At 24.9% G+C, this 16,480-nt stretch overlaps 3 protein-coding genes across 3 annotated transcripts; 1 reads left to right on the top strand and 2 right to left on the bottom strand.

Annotated features, from left to right (window-relative positions):
- Positions 1-389: 389 nt before the first annotated feature.
- Positions 390-4,442, bottom strand: LOC112598479 (probable RNA polymerase II nuclear localization protein SLC7A6OS). Its single transcript, XM_025344952.1, has 6 exons — positions 4,027-4,442; positions 3,198-3,323; positions 2,501-2,715; positions 2,271-2,423; positions 691-746; positions 390-581 (listed from the first exon to the last, which is right to left on the bottom strand). Exons 1-6 carry the CDS (start codon positions 4,165-4,167, stop codon positions 433-435), a joined length of 840 nt encoding a protein of 279 aa, XP_025200737.1. The 5' UTR covers positions 4,168-4,442; the 3' UTR covers positions 390-432.
- Positions 4,443-4,706: 264 nt separating this feature from the next.
- On the top strand, positions 4,707-9,195 carry LOC112598444. Its single transcript, XM_025344908.1, has 9 exons — positions 4,707-5,125; positions 5,673-5,776; positions 5,841-6,102; positions 6,160-6,388; positions 6,454-6,675; positions 6,740-7,027; positions 7,092-7,604; positions 8,764-8,960; positions 9,022-9,195. Exons 1-9 carry the CDS (start codon positions 4,934-4,936, stop codon positions 9,133-9,135), a joined length of 2,121 nt encoding a protein of 706 aa, XP_025200693.1. The 5' UTR covers positions 4,707-4,933; the 3' UTR covers positions 9,136-9,195.
- A 764-nt stretch (positions 9,196-9,959) lies between these two features.
- On the bottom strand, positions 9,960-12,780 carry LOC112598415 (cathepsin B-like). The gene is made up of 6 exons (XM_025344858.1): positions 12,325-12,780; positions 12,034-12,249; positions 11,753-11,953; positions 10,508-10,652; positions 10,307-10,423; positions 9,960-10,239 (listed from the first exon to the last, which is right to left on the bottom strand). The coding sequence occupies exons 1-6, from the start codon at positions 12,463-12,465 to the stop codon at positions 10,034-10,036; spliced, it is 1,026 nt and encodes a 341-aa protein (XP_025200643.1). The 5' UTR covers positions 12,466-12,780; the 3' UTR covers positions 9,960-10,033.
- Positions 12,781-16,480: the final 3,700 nt, after the last annotated feature.

Genomic DNA, 16,480 nt, shown 5'->3' with positions numbered 1-16,480 from the left:
TAGTCAATGCTGTATAATGCACATTATCTAAAATAAAAATAAATAATTGTATATTTCTGGATTAATATATCATTACTGAATTTTAAACTAAATATTGAAGATTAAGATTAAATATTATATGTCAGGAGAATAAATAATCACCATAGTATTATAAATTACTAATTGAAAGTCTTCAACATGAATCAGCATTACATACAATCAATATGTATACAATAAATTATAATTGAGAATCAAATAATAATTTAATAGAAATAATTTCTTATTGTAATTATTTATTTTAATTATTACAAATAATTCGGAAAATTTAAAATACTGAAAAAAAAAATTAATAAAATATTTTTAAAACATGTAACATATGAAAATATAAATTATATTGGAATAAAAATGAATAATATTACATTTTATGAATACAACTAATCATTTTTATTCAATTCAATTATCTGAATCACTTGTACTTGAAGAACTAACATTCTCAATGCTACTATTAAAAGAGAATTCTTCAGCTTTTACACGTTCTTTATATCTTGCAAAATGTAACTCATAGTCTTTAACATAACTTTCTGAATCAGAACTACTATCACCTAAAACAAATACAGTACAAAATAAAAAATTTTCTTTATTTAATTTATAGTATACATTTTATTATGTTTCATAAAATGCAATAAATATAACAAGCTAACAAGTACTAACTTTGTACATTCCAGTGTTTTGACTTAGAAATCAGCCCTTGATAACAATCTTCTTCACTAAAAAAAAAAAAAGAAAAAAATTAATTATTAAGTTATGGTTATATTGTTAATATTAACTTTGATAAATATAATATCTATATTCTTAAATAAAGGAAAGTACTAAAAAGTGAAATAAGAAAAAATTAATTTTAGAACTCAATAAATTGAATTACCTATACTTTTTTATGCATTACATTATCTTGGTAGAGACAGGTTAGAAGTTTAAGAACATAAAAGCATTTATTAATTTATATAGATTAAGTCCATAATATATTAAATAAATAAGTGTAAACTTTTGTAATTATACTTTGTTTGATTTGAGAAACACTAGATTCCTGCATACTAAATTAGATTGTATGTTTACTACCTAATGCCAAAGTGTATTGAATGAAAAATCATTTTTGACAAAGGACTGGTAGGTAGTTAGTTAGGATAGTGCTAGTAATAAGTAGGATGAATTGTTTTAAAATGTTTTTGTCTGCAGCTTAGTCATTTTTAAATTTATATAAATAAAGTATAGCTGAATAGTATAAAATAATTACTATTTTTGAAATAAATACAGCTCAATAAAGTAACATAACTTTATAGTATGTTTTAAATGTATCTTTTTTAATAGATTATTTTAACGGATAAGTTAAATTTGAATTTAACAAAAATTATTACATACAAAGAACAATTCTGTACAACAACCTGAGAAACATCTAATTCTAAGAATATTTTATAACTTATTTCTATTAGTAACAAATTAAGTAAAAATTATTTTTACCTAATACATCACTTATATTAAAAAATTTAATATTGTTATAATATTATAAAGTGTATGGTTATTAATAACTTACAAGTCAATATAAAGTAGAATAGTATAAATAGGTTTATAGACTCAAAGAATAAATAGTTTGACATTTTTCTAAATAATTTAAAAATTTCTTGAAGAAAATATCATTAAAAATTAATAATATGCGTAATCATACAATGTTTCATGACCCAAAATTAAATACTTTTTTAATTATAACAAAATTAAAATCTTAAAGGTATTTGAATTGGATAAACAAATTTTATTAAAATAGTTTCAATATCTATAAATAGATCAAAAACTATAATATGTATAGAAAATGCTAATTTTAATAGTTGTTCATTATAAAAAAACCACTTTAATCAAAACTTGATAATTTTTTTTCCAATTAATTTGAAAAATACTCTTAAATTTTTACTTCAAAAAAAAAATATCAATTAGAACTAATTCTAACAAATTATTGAAGACTAAAGAATTTTTTTCTGGTACAAAAATAACTTCAAAAAAAAAAAACCCCCCATTCTTAATGTAAAAACAATATATTTATAATGCTCTATTAAGAATCTAAAACTGTGCTAATTATTTGTTTATAATGGTCTCTAATGTTATCAATGTAAACACTTGATTGCTGATAGAATATTTTAATACTATTTTTACAAAATAATTAAAGTAAGTAATAAAATGTTTTACAATCTTATATTATAACTAACTATAATGTATTTAATGATATATTATTAAAATAAAATTACTCATTATCCATTTCATCCTCGTCAGGATAATCATTTCTCCAATTCCCTTCATCATTGGAATCATCATCATCTTCACAAAGCGAAGAATCATTATCAGAGTTATCAATTGCATTGCAGCTATTATAAAAATTATCTGAATCTAAACCATGTACACTAAAAACAATGTATAAACAATTTTTAATTCTTTTAAACATGTAAATGTATAAATAGTAATTAATCAATAATAGTACCTATCAATATCTTGTAAATCAATTGTTTTATCATCATCATTTAATGCATAATACAAGTCGTAAACGTAGTCAATTGAAATTCCTTCATCTATTAAGGGCTTCTTATTATCTTCTGCTTGCTTAACAAAATCAACAACTTTTATTTCTAAATTTTCTCCATCTATTTCTTCAATGGGTACTGTATCTTGTTTAACAGCTCTGAGAGCATTAACTAGCTAAAAAATTTATTTTATGTAGATACTTAATAATTTAATATTATAACCATGAAATAATTAATAAGTATTGTCTACTATTTAAACATTTTATTAAGCTAAATATATTTTTTAAAGTAGGTACAATCAGAGAATAAAAATTAAAGGACTAATTCTTTCTTTAATTATAGCATAAAATATTATTGTAATATAATATTATTATTAATTTAAAAACAATTATAAATTACTCTATTCAAGAAATTACTTTAAATTCAGGATAGTAAAAAAAATGTGCTCCAAGATTTCGAGAACAAAGAATTTATAATAAAACCTTAACATTACTTACAAAATCTAAAATGTATCACCATATTTAACTAAGATGGTTATATGGCAAAATACAAGTATAGGTAATTATTTATTTTTAACTTTTATTTATAATTGCTATTTTTAATGATTAAAGCACCTACTTTATGAGTAATGAATGATAATTATAATTTATGACAAACCCTTAAACGTTTAGTTTTTGAATGTTCGACCACATCATTAATGTTTTCGTTTTTGTTCTTCTTTGTTAATATTTTTACAGATTGTTCTTCTCGGACCTTTTTCAATATTTGAGATATGTTTGTATTCTAAAATAAAATTTTGATGAGTTTTTCTATACAACTAAAATATAACAATAACATGGTGTATATAATATTACTACCTGTTAGTATCTATAAATTAAAACTACCTAGTTCTCAAACTGCAAATAGTATGCAAATAGCAAAATACTTTAAATACTGAATGATGATAGTATAGAAAATTAATAAATTCATATTTTTCCTGATGTTTATAATAGATCTATTATTTGATATTTTTATACATTATTATTGTTATACAACATTACCAAAAATACATTAAAAATCTATAATTGTTGACATATATTGCAAGTGGACATAAATAATTTTTAATTACAATTTAAATCTGTTTGCAATACATATTTTACATTAAAATCTTAATCATAAATTTCTATTAAGCTATTTAGTTTATTCGCACTAATTAACATACATAATAGGTAGTATAAGAATGGAAATTTTGATTAGTTTCATTTTGGGTTATTAAAGGTACTTGAATAATATGTTATACGTATATAGATAGTACAATAAAAACAAAGTAGCAGCATCCATAGTTGTGTTCATGTAAGATATTTAACAACGATTTTACAATACATTGTACAAATCTAGAATTAACATTACACTTATAATAGTAAATTAAATATTATTAAAAATAAAATATTAACTGTAAAATTGATATTTTTACTTACGAGTCTTAGTTACAGTAAAAATTACTCACTTCGTGCGTTAAAGTGGCGGCAAATTGAAATATACAATCTCTACTGGAATCAGTATCGATAGTTTTTAATTTTTTATGGGATACAACAATGGAGTTAAATGGGTCTTCATTGTAACGTCTTTTGACACGAACAAACGCCATAACTATTACTTATTATTGACTACGATAATAGTCTATTTCGATGAATAATTACGTAGACTTGAAGCATAAACAATGTACTATATAAATCTACATCCAATGTCAAATGGAAATCACAATGATTATATGATTAGATTTTTTGAGATAAGTTAAAACCATAAAAGCTGTAAAATACTTAAAATATAAAATGTTACATAAGAAAACGAGAGCTTCAACTCAACTTAGCAACTTGCAACTTACAAGTGTACAGCACTACAGCACGAACACGATGTACACAATACCTATTGTATCATTTTTATCACAAACGTTCGGCACCATAACAAAATAAAATGTATAGTTTTATGTTGTCTGTGATATTTTACCACATACCACGGTCGAATATTATCTAACAAAGATGTAACCATGTAAAAAAAACCCTACGTTTTTGCCGCCAATTTTTGTTCTATCATCCGTCTAATCATTTAAAAAAATAATATTTAGAAATCAAAATCTCTAGTTAGCTCTTACATTCTTATCATTCTAAATTCTTAAAGAAACCAAGACTGTAAAATTCCAGTTTTAATTTTTCCATACCAAGTTATTCAAAAGACTAAAACAAAGTATAAATATAATAAACATTTCTATTAATTATGAATGTAATGATACTTAACATTTTGACAATGAACCATAATCATACCACTGTGCTTAAATATTTTTTAAATTACTATTGATATAATTTTGAATAGAATAACTTTGGCGAATAATTTATGTCTTATAACTTGGTAGCCATATGATGGAACTCTCTTTGAATTTCGAACAATTACAACTTAAATCTGAGTACTTACACACTAATTCAAAACATACACACTTTCATGAGGATGGTGAAAATAATTTGTTTGTTTCATGGGACGATTGCGTCATGGTTGTATATTCATTAAACAATTTACCTGAAGCTAGTCTTTGGAATCCTATTAAACCCATTGTAAGTTATTATAAAATAAATTGTTTTTAAATTTTAAGAAACCTAAAATAGTTTTAAAGTTATTAATTAGATATACCTATCTGTGTTAAGTACCTAGAAACCTTATTATTATCAGTTATAATATTAAAATGTTTTTAATTGATTCATATATATATATGTATGTATTTATATATATATATATTATAAATGTATTTTGTATAAGCTATGTATATTGAAATTAAAACAATTAAAATTTAATTGATACATTAATATATTATTATCATTTGTAAATATATAAATTAATGATAAATCTCAAATTATATAATATGATCTATATAAATATAAACATAATAAACTAATAACTAATAACTTATATGTATTTTATAGAATAAATTATAATTGTATACTAAATTATATGTATTTGTATATTTTTTTTATTATTTGTTAGGTATATATTATAAAAATCAAACATAACTATGGTAAAATAAAAAAATATGCATACACAGATATTTTAACAACATAAAAGAATAATAATATTATATTCTATTAACATCTTTATTTTTACTAGATTGTGCCAATAAGTAATCCAATAATATCAATATTGACCTTTAATTCAAAAATGTATTGTGTTGATAAAGTTGGATCTATTTATTATCTAAAACAAGTTCAACGGTAAGCCAGTAATTTATTCACTGCAATTTCTTTGAAATAAATTTATTTCAGTTAAATATTTTAGAGATTCTCCAGACTTATTTGATTGTTCTGAATCTGCTCAAGCTACTCAACAACCGCTATCCTGTAACTATGAATGGAAACCCTTCTACTCTCAAAAGTGTCCATGTGAAGTTTTTGGAACTACTTGCTATTCAGATGGAATTGCTTTAATAACAGCAGTGGGAGAATGGATAATGATACAGATGTTAAAAATTACTATTAATGATAATAATGAACCTATTATATTCAATACCTGTAATAAGCAAATTAGATCTCAAAAATCGGTAATAAAATAGAAAAAATGTTCGAATACTAATAATAATAATTGTATGCACAATTAGTTTCCATTTGTAGTTACTTCGTTTATATCTTTTACTTGGAGGAATTGGTTTAGCAGTCAACGAGTTAGAGAACTTTTTGGATTAAATATAATTGATAGTCAAGATATTTTTATAATAGCAACAGAAGAGTCAAAAATATATTGTACAACATCTAATATTACCAATAAAAATGTTTCGTTATTTTTAAATAGTCCACAAAAAATTCTACATATTCAATTTTCTGATTTTGGTAATAATTTTGGGATTTTAGCTTTATTTACTTTATAGATTATTATAATTGTATCAATTTTTTAGAATCAAAAAAAATGCTATTAGTGTCATCCAATGGAATTCTTACAGTCATCCATTGTGCAGAAAATATTGATACAGCATTCATTTATCTGGCAGTTACAAAAACAGTTGCTACATTTATTATCGATCATACTGTGATAATAAGTGATGGTGTTCATTTATTTGTTATTACATTGGATAAACTATTTTCTAAAATAATCAAACAAGTTGTAACTCAATTAAAAGGTACTATTTTAATTTTATATTCCTTTATTAGAATTATCTTATTGCATTTAAATCTATATTTTAGGAGTTATTTCATTACGCCCATTTCTGTCCAATAACATTATTGCAATGACTCGATTAAATAAAGTGTATAAATTATCTACTAAACTTGAAGTGATCACTCAAGAAGAAGAATTCAAGTTTAAATTTAGCGAAAAATCAATTTTAGAAAACATAAAAGCTCTTTGTAAGAATATAGAGTCTTTAGAAAAGCAACACGATATTATGAATAAATACATAAATGCAGTGTCTATTGTTGCTCGCAAAGATTTGGTAGCTCAATATTGTTCATTAAACATTTTAATATATTCAGGTTGTATTGTTTATTTAATTTTACATACTGATTTCAATAAAATATCAAACATTTTCAAATGCAGGTGCTAAAGCTGTCAAATTAGGAGCTTGCCAAGATGAATATATTTTTGCAATCAAACTTTCCACAGACTGTTCATGGTTATCATTTCCATCTTCAATTTGGCAGCTTTTGGTTCGGATTACTGATAATAACAATTTGTCATCAAATTGTGGATTACATTCTTTTGACGTTGATCTCTTCAACAATAATCATCCATTAATGGTAAAACACCATTTATTGGCGACTATTGCTGAAAATTGTACATCTGGTTTAGTAAATTGTGAATTGGTGTGTCAAGTACAAAATGATTCAATTAATCATTGTTTAATTATTCCATTAAGTCCAATAAAATTAAATTCATTATATTTTGTCAAAGCTGAAAAACGAGAAAAAATACTAGTAATTAATCCTCTGGAAGATCGACATAAGTATGTTTTTAAATTTCCAGAAAATGTATCATTAGTAGATTGTTTAACTGTTATTATAAACAGAAATAAACACAGAACAGCAAAGTCATTTTATAAAAATATAATCGGTAAGTGTTAAAATTAGTAATTGAGTCAATTAGTACATTAATTATAAATACGATTTAAAAGTTATATATCCATTATCAATAATTATTATCTAGTAATATGTTTGATAAATAAAACAATTAAATTATTATAATGCTATTATTCTTTAATAAAACAGTAGACATATTAATATTTATAAGTCCATCAATCTATGAAATTTTAAAAGAGAGATTCACTTATTATTTTGAAAATTATTAAATTAATCAATAAACGTCTTAATTAAATAATTTTTTTCCAAAAAAAACTAACAAATAATTATAATTATAAAATTAAAAACTATTAATTATAAGAATTATTTATAAATGCATCGCAACATAGAAGAAAAATTTTTTATTGTATTGCATTAGTAAATGTTAAAAAAAAAAGTAATATACAATTATAATTGAGTGTACTTCATCATTGAGTAGATGACTATAAATGAATTTATAAATTTTAATTCAGAATGGAGACAATTTAGCCTTTATATGACTAAATTTTAATTAATTTTATTATTAGTATTACAGTGTAAATAGGTGATAGCTTAAACTTAATTTATTTATTTTTTTAATATTGTAGTATTAAATAAAATAACTAAAATTGTTATTTTTTATTTATATATCAATTTTGTTAATATTTGGGCTTCAGTCTACAAAAAAAAAAAAAAAAAAAATGAGACAAATATATTTAATTTTTGGCTTTTAGTTAAAAACTAATTATAATGAACCTTGTATGAATTTTATACTTTCAAGGCATTTTTTTTATTTTAATATGTTTTGTCAACATTTGAATTTCAAACACTTGATAATAAAAGTTATGATTATGTATTTTTAATATTGATAAACTTCTTAAAGTTTAACAGCTTATTTGTGATGTTGTATATATTTTTAAGCTTTTTGACAGTTTAAACAGTTTTATCATCTTTTTATTTTTTTATGGTAATTTTTTGTAACTTAATCATATATATTGTAATAATCATGTAAACATTTGGTGAAAATTTCAAGTACCTACAATGATTTATTTTTGAATTAAAATAAAATAAAATAAATTTTCTTAAGCATTTATTTTGTGTAAAAATTTCAGCTATCCCAATTTTAAGAAAAGTTCAGGAAATTTATTTTTGTTTAAATTATTTTTTTATTCTAGATAATACACCAAATACACTGTATTTAAATTATTTTGGAAAAATAGTCTCTATAAATTTGGATAACAAAATTACAAATACAATCACTCTAGAATGTCTAGATCAAGATGCTTTGATTGCAGTTCGTAATGGTGTTTTTAGTGAACTTTCATCCGATCAACCAGCAACTATAAACTTTTCAGTTCTTGCAGACATACAAGTAAATATCATTAAAGTTTTATTTAAAGATTAATATAATATTTTATTTATCTGGTTTTTAGAAACAACTTTGTTTAATAGAAGAATTATCAGTTAAAGATCGTCAAAACAAACATATTGTTAAGGAAATTAAAACTAATATTCAAAACCAAATTAGTAATCATCTACCTGTGTAATTAGGCATTTGTTTATATTTTAATACAATAAATTATATTACATTTTTCAACAAATTTAAAAAAAATAACACATAATATTTTATTCTTAAATTATTAATTTTGCAATAAAAACGTAATATTTAAGAATAAAAAAATGTAATTTATGTTATTATTGATAGTATTTACTGTTTAATATTTATTTCATTTTATTTGTAAAGTATCAAATTTGTATTATGGCCTTATACAGAAAATAGATACTAATTTAATACATTAAATAAGGAATATGTATACAACATACATATTCATTGAACCAGCTTTATTAATATTTAACTTTGTCCATTCTTCCTGATCCCTGATAATATGGTTACTTATAATTATTATATTATCTTATATATTTATCTAGTATTTTGTTATTAATTTGCTATTATGTATTGTTAAGTTGAAATGAAACATTTTATAAAATAAAATAATTATGACTTGATATGATTGAATAATTTAACCTATAGAAGTAGGTATTAAATTTATGAAAATCCTGAAAATTAGCATGTTCTAAGAATGGAATTTTCCTCACTTACCCATTCATAATATAGAATAAGCAAAAACAAATAGTTTTATAGCACTTATTGTTATTGTTACTATAAATTAATGAAAGTAAGTCAGTTATTAAATTAGGAGAATTTTAAATTACATTAATACATACAAAATACAGATCAATTAGGTATACAAAAATAAATGATAATAAACTCTTTTTATTTTATTTTTCAATTTATTGTATCTAATCAAAATCAGCTTAGTAAATAATAGTTAAAAGCTCCAAGTATTAAAAAAAATAAAAATAATGATGGTTTTACTTATAATAAATATTTATCGAGTATAAAAGTTAGAGATTTATAAATGTTTAAATTGAAAAAAATGCAAATTAAGCTGGTAAACCAGCATTAATTTGTCCTTCAATGCCACACTCATCACTTCCTCTCAATATTTTGAAAAAGCCATCGCTACCCCAGTCAGTATTCCATGAATTAGCTACCAACCAGTATGGTATTTCACCATTCTGAACACCCCAACCAAGGATTCTAATTGCATGACCTCCAAGAGCCTTACCAGCAACATGTTTATATACTCCTGTAAACAAAAAAAAATTATTAATAGTTAAATTTTTAAATTATTAATTATTAAAAGTTTTACTAACCAGCTCTGTAAGCTATAAAATCTTCATATACAGTAAATGCACCTTCTACTGGACCATTTTTATAAATTTCTTGTCTTATTTGGTCAACGTCATTGCTAATAGAGTATACATTTTTACCTGATATTAAAAAAAATATATACAACAAAACTCATTTTAAAAAAACATTAGTATTTTTCATTTTATTGAATTTAGATTATTTACCGCGATGCAAATCTTGCTCATACGGCACCTTATATCCTTTTTCACACTTCTTTACACATTTAGGAGTTTTACCTCCTTCCTTACATGGTCCTCGTGTACCATTCACATGATGTTCACAAGGAGCAATTTCATATGGTATACATCCCTAAACCAAAAATGAATAATATATTAAATAGGTATTCATAATTTAATTATATGCACCATATTATATACATAAGCGTAACTAGGGGAGGGGCTTAGTCTCTCAAAATAAATAATGCTTTAAATGGGTTACTTTTGGTATAATATTAAGGTGGGTCTGTAGCCCCCTCCCCCCAAGATACTGTGCTAGTTGCGCCATTGATTATATCCTTGTATATATGAACATGTTAAATAGGACTCATTACTTTCTTGAAGATAATTAAAAATGTAAATTACTCGTTTAACTTAAAAACAATTAAATCAATTTATTGTAATTTCATATCACAGTTATACTTATTAAAAAACATATTACCTATATTTAATATATGTTAAAAATAAATACCTACATAGGAAATTATAAATATTTAACTTAAATTGCAAAGACCGTTTTAGTATACAATTGTTGATGGAGCTCTTTGTTTCCTAAAAGGGACAAAGGTGAATTACCAATGATAATTTTAGTAGTGATTTATTATAATCGTCACCTATCGGTTAATTTTATCACAAATTCCGCTGAATAGCAACAGAGCAGCTATTGCTAGTAATCTGGTCTTGCACCATTTAAGTACAAATAGATAATAGAAAAATGGACATGAGCTATTGAAACATTTGACACACGTCATACTATTGCCTATAGGTTATATTATTATAAATATAATGTTTATAATCAATGGTATTTATAATTAATGGCTATTGTCTTTAAAGGTCCCTTTCTAACACAGCGTAATACGTATTTTCATTGATTAGGTAAAACATCAAAAATTATTTTCTAATAAGGTCGTATCTATCTTTTTTAATTTTTTCAGGTATCTATATGAAAATACTAAATATCTAAGTATAAATACTTTCATACAACCTCGTCCTCTTCTAAATAGTAAATTGTATCTATTTAGAAGGTAGATACCTATATTTAAAAACCTAAAAATATAATAAATAAATATTATGTGTACCTACATAAATTATTACGACTTTTAAGTACCAACAGATACAATAATAATGAAAAATTGAAACAAGCCGTAATAATTTGTATTAATTTTAAGTAATTTTAAGAATTAATAACATTACCATTTTAGATCCATATGGACCTCCACTAACAATGCCTTTAGTTTTCCAATAGTGCCATGCAGCTCCTGGGAAGCCTCCATTGCATCCGAAACCGCAAGTCCAGCAACAAGAAACTAAATTCTCGGCCGAAAAATGGAAATTTTTAGTGCCATTAGAATGAATGCAGACACGGTCAGACATTGCTTCTACAGCTCCAAAAGCCTGTTAATATCAAAGGAAAAGTAAAAATTGACGTTAAACGCAAATTAAAATTGATATAAATGTTAAGGGAAGTGAATTACCCAACAAGAACCGCATGAACCTTGGTCCCTGACTTCTCTAATGGTCGGGCAATTCGGCCAATGTTCCCTAGCGTCGAAAGTCTCCGGCAGGTCAATCGGCTCTTCGTTGTAAGACAACACTTGTTCCAATTTAGGGTAATTCTTATTCAACTCGTGTACGCCCATCAACCTTTTGAAATAAGAAATCGGCGTGTTCTTGTGGAAGTTGCGGCCAGCCTGAAATAATACGAGAGAATAACGGTTATACCGCGGGTAATGGACGAAACACGGCGGTTACATCATTAGACGTACACTCCAATAATATTGTATCGAATTTATGTGATCGATGAACTCGTCCGACAGCGGATCCATGTCGACGCGGACGGCATCGTCGCCGCGAGCGAGACTGAAGATCAAAAAGCTCACGACCGCGAATATCGTCGGTTTGAACATTTTCGTAAGTTTGGTACTTGCGGTTGGAAAACCACGGTTACTGAACTGCAGCAGCTGTACGACGTGCGACGCGACCTATACCGGCGAGTGACGGTAGAGGACTAAAAAATGTATTTAATTTTTAACGTTCTACGAGCACGAACGTAAAAACAACGCATTTGTTTCGGAGGACTTTGATCGACGATAAACACAAGCGTACCGTCCGGTGAAAGACTGAAGAGGGAAGCCGCGTCGTCGGTGTTTTATACACGGTAAAATTATATTATATTTTATACATGTATATTATGTGCAATGCCCTCCTATAATGGGCACGACGATCAGAGGTTTTCGTTCGAATCTCGTTGATAAGTATACATCGTACAGCACGTTGTAATGTTGCTATAAAAAAAAAAAATAGTAACGAACGCACGCGATAACCTTTAGACGCCGTGTGCATATGCAGGAACCGTGTATTTGATCGACCTCAACCGGTTTTATCGCCCTGACTGATCGTAGAGTATGTCCCACAACTCTGATGCACTGCCGTCGCCGTCCTTCGCGATCTCGAGGTACCCAAAGACATGTCGCCATGTCGATCATAATAATTAATAATATAAGTACATTATATTTCACATTTGTATAAACGTCCGTTTGGTTTACACGGTACGCGTCCCTCGGTAATATGATTTTGAACGATACGTCAATCGTCCGATCGAGTGAGGGGCGAGATGCCGAGAGACATAAAATAATGTTATTACTTATTATGACACATCACTTGTCCGATGATAAATTATATTTCCCACAAAGGAAAAAAAATCGATATTAAAACGTATCGACGGACGGACAGACGGAGATCTTTTCTCCATATTATGCTCCGATGATTCTCCGTATTGTGTGTATACATACGCATTGCATCTAGAGCTAAGACTCTACCGCCGAAGTGTTGATGTCGTCGAAATTCGTGTACTGGAAAATTCAAAAAAATCGAACGCTAAATTATGTAGCTACTGGGACACCCCCCCCCCCCCATAGATAATAAAATCGTACTAATGTTACCTAGATGCTATAGCTATAGCTGTATGTTTTGAACTTTGTAGAGATTGGATTTGGTTTTTCGCGACTTACATATAATTTAATATTTATTGTCTATTAAACGCGTTTTATGTACGTTAATTATCGTCTACATATTGTAGCTATGTATACCTGATGTCTTATATTAATATATTTATGTGTAAAGGTTAATAATCATTGTTTACCTATACATTCGTAAGCGACATGAAACAATTGCTATGAAAATACAATAACTTAACGCGTACCCTGTATGAAGAAATTATGTGTTATGCCTTATACATAATATTATTATATTAATAATGTGTTATAGTTTACGTTGATGTATTATGTATATAATGATTATACAGTAGTCGTATAAACGTCCGCCCGTATTGATACTTGTTTAGAGGGGAAGGGTCATAATATTTCTATCTGCGTATTACGATTTTTTTATTATTATTGTTTAAATATTATATAAGCAATAGCCAGTAAATACAATGTAGGTATACTGATTTACGTTAGATATAAGACGTATAAGACATAAAATATTTTATGCGTCATTCGACAGTTGTAATAATATTTGTAGGCATGCATGATTGTACCATTGATTAAATATATTTGATCAATGGTTGTATGAATCACGGAAAAAATACAAATTCGTATAATGTATTATATATTAGTTATAATTACACAAATTCAACTATAATTGAAATTAAAATGAAATCTATCCAAATTATAAATTTTTATTACGTAAAAACTGCCTATACTTTTCTATGTTGGGAAATTTTAGGTTGGACGCTAATTGTCTATGGTATATGAAATGATCTGATTACAATATATGTATGGATATGTAACGTCTTTACAGAGTTACAATAAATACTTAACCTAACCTAAACTATCTGCATTCTATACCAGCCACTTTGGAACAAATAGAATAGTAGAAAACCTTAATCGAAAGTCGTATTAACAAAGTATTAGATAAATATTTTAGGAATTTTTTTTTACAATATCTCACCTTAATTGACATCTATATGAGATTAAACGAATGTTAACATTACACTGTCTTACTGAAGATTAAAGAGGAAGGCGTCGTATTGGTTCTGCTAAATGTTGATACTAATGCTAATAAATAATAGTAGGTAGATACTTAAATAGGTAATACAATACTTATGTCCTATATATATTTAGGAATTTAATTTTAATTGTATTTTAACATCAAAAAGTCATTTTCCAGATGTGATAAACATTTGATGTGTAAACTGGATCACAATTTTATGTAATTAGACAAATTTTGAAAAAAATTGAACTTCAAATCTTATAAAAAATAAATTGTGACTATACATCACTGTTATTTAGTTGCAGTATGAACAATACTTATGAGTTATGAGTTATGTGAAACCTTGAATGAATTTTCAATATCTCTGACTCGGAAAGATGTTGTCATCATAAGTCTAAAAAAATAAAAATGAGTCGAAAATTTAAAATATATATAAATAATTCAAAAAGAGTTCTACTATTTTGAAAATAATTTAACTTTAAGGTAATACTAAAATCAATCTAATTCAAGCCGAATTTTTCAAACTCCTGCGGTTATTATTATTCATCAATTAATTTCTATATAATGTACAAAATAACAATATTTATTGGAATACATAAAGAGATGATGAGTAAATATTACCATTTTCCATCTTATTAGCCTTTCCCAATTATTTTAAAGAGTACTGAGAACTTTATATTTTTACTCTCCATAATAAGTGACCAGATTATCAATTAAATTCAATTTTTACCATAAATTAGCTTAAAATTAAATATTGATGGATTTTCAGCTTCAGAAAAATAATATAATTAAGATAATAATTGTAAAATGATAATAAATCACTCTTCTAAAACTCTAAAATGAAAACTGAAAAAATATTAATCAAATTTGATTTTATTGAAAAATACTTGAATAATTTTATTAATTATTGATATTTTTCGTTTTAATTTGTTTTTTCTTAATTATTGAGAATACATTTTAAAACAGCAAGAACACGGAAATATTTATACATTGACTAAATTGATTTTCTTTTTAATTTTTGGTTTTACATACAAAAATTAAAACCATAAAAATGTATCATTTCCTGCACCAAATATTATAAATCATTTTCTAGACATCGTATAATTTTTAAGACTTTTGTACCTACTATTTATAGTTTATAGAAATTTTAAATTATTCACCTATTCCTTTGAAATTATTTTCATATTTTTAGATTTTATTAACAATGTTTTAGTTTCTACATTTTTAAAAATCATGAAAATTGTATTCAAGGTCATAAGTTATACTTACAGAATTTATTGAACATAAAAATTAGTGTCTACATTATTATCAGTAATTCAGTGTTTTACGGTTTTTAAAAAGCATAATATAATATATATTATATATATTAATATGTGAATTTCATTGATTTTCAGAGTCTTGATTTTCAGATTAGATTATAACAATTAAATTATAACTACATTTTTTTTTCCCTATAAAAATAAATTTTAACTCAACTGTAATAATTATTAAAATAAAATTTACATTGGAACATTAACTATGTAGAATGCCGAAAAGCATATTATAATGTATAGCCGTATATAGACTCAATAAAAATATAAAATATATACAATGTGATATATAATTTACATATTACAAATAAATAAAATCTATACTTGTCAACTATATGAAATTTTAAAATTACCCTTAAAAGCTTTAAACAAAAAAACACTACCATGACGAAATGTATAAAAAATAACAAATGTATTACTGTCAAACATATTACACATTACATGATAATAATCAAAAAAATCAAGTATTTAAGTAATACAAATTAAAAAATCTTTATTTTATTTAATTATTTATCTAAATAATTTACAGTTTTTTGGAAATTAAAACTATGGAAAAATATTATGGATATGTGCATTTTTTTGTTTTATTTCAAAATAATAATATTTTAATGAATAATAA

This window comes from Melanaphis sacchari, unplaced genomic scaffold (assembly GCF_002803265.2).
Source record: "Melanaphis sacchari strain LSU unplaced genomic scaffold, SCAv2.0 Contig48_pilon_pilon, whole genome shotgun sequence".
Classification (NCBI taxonomy): Eukaryota; Metazoa; Arthropoda; class Insecta; order Hemiptera; family Aphididae; genus Melanaphis; species Melanaphis sacchari.
Note: the sequence above shows the minus strand (reverse complement) of the source record. Positions and strands in the feature narration are given on the sequence as shown.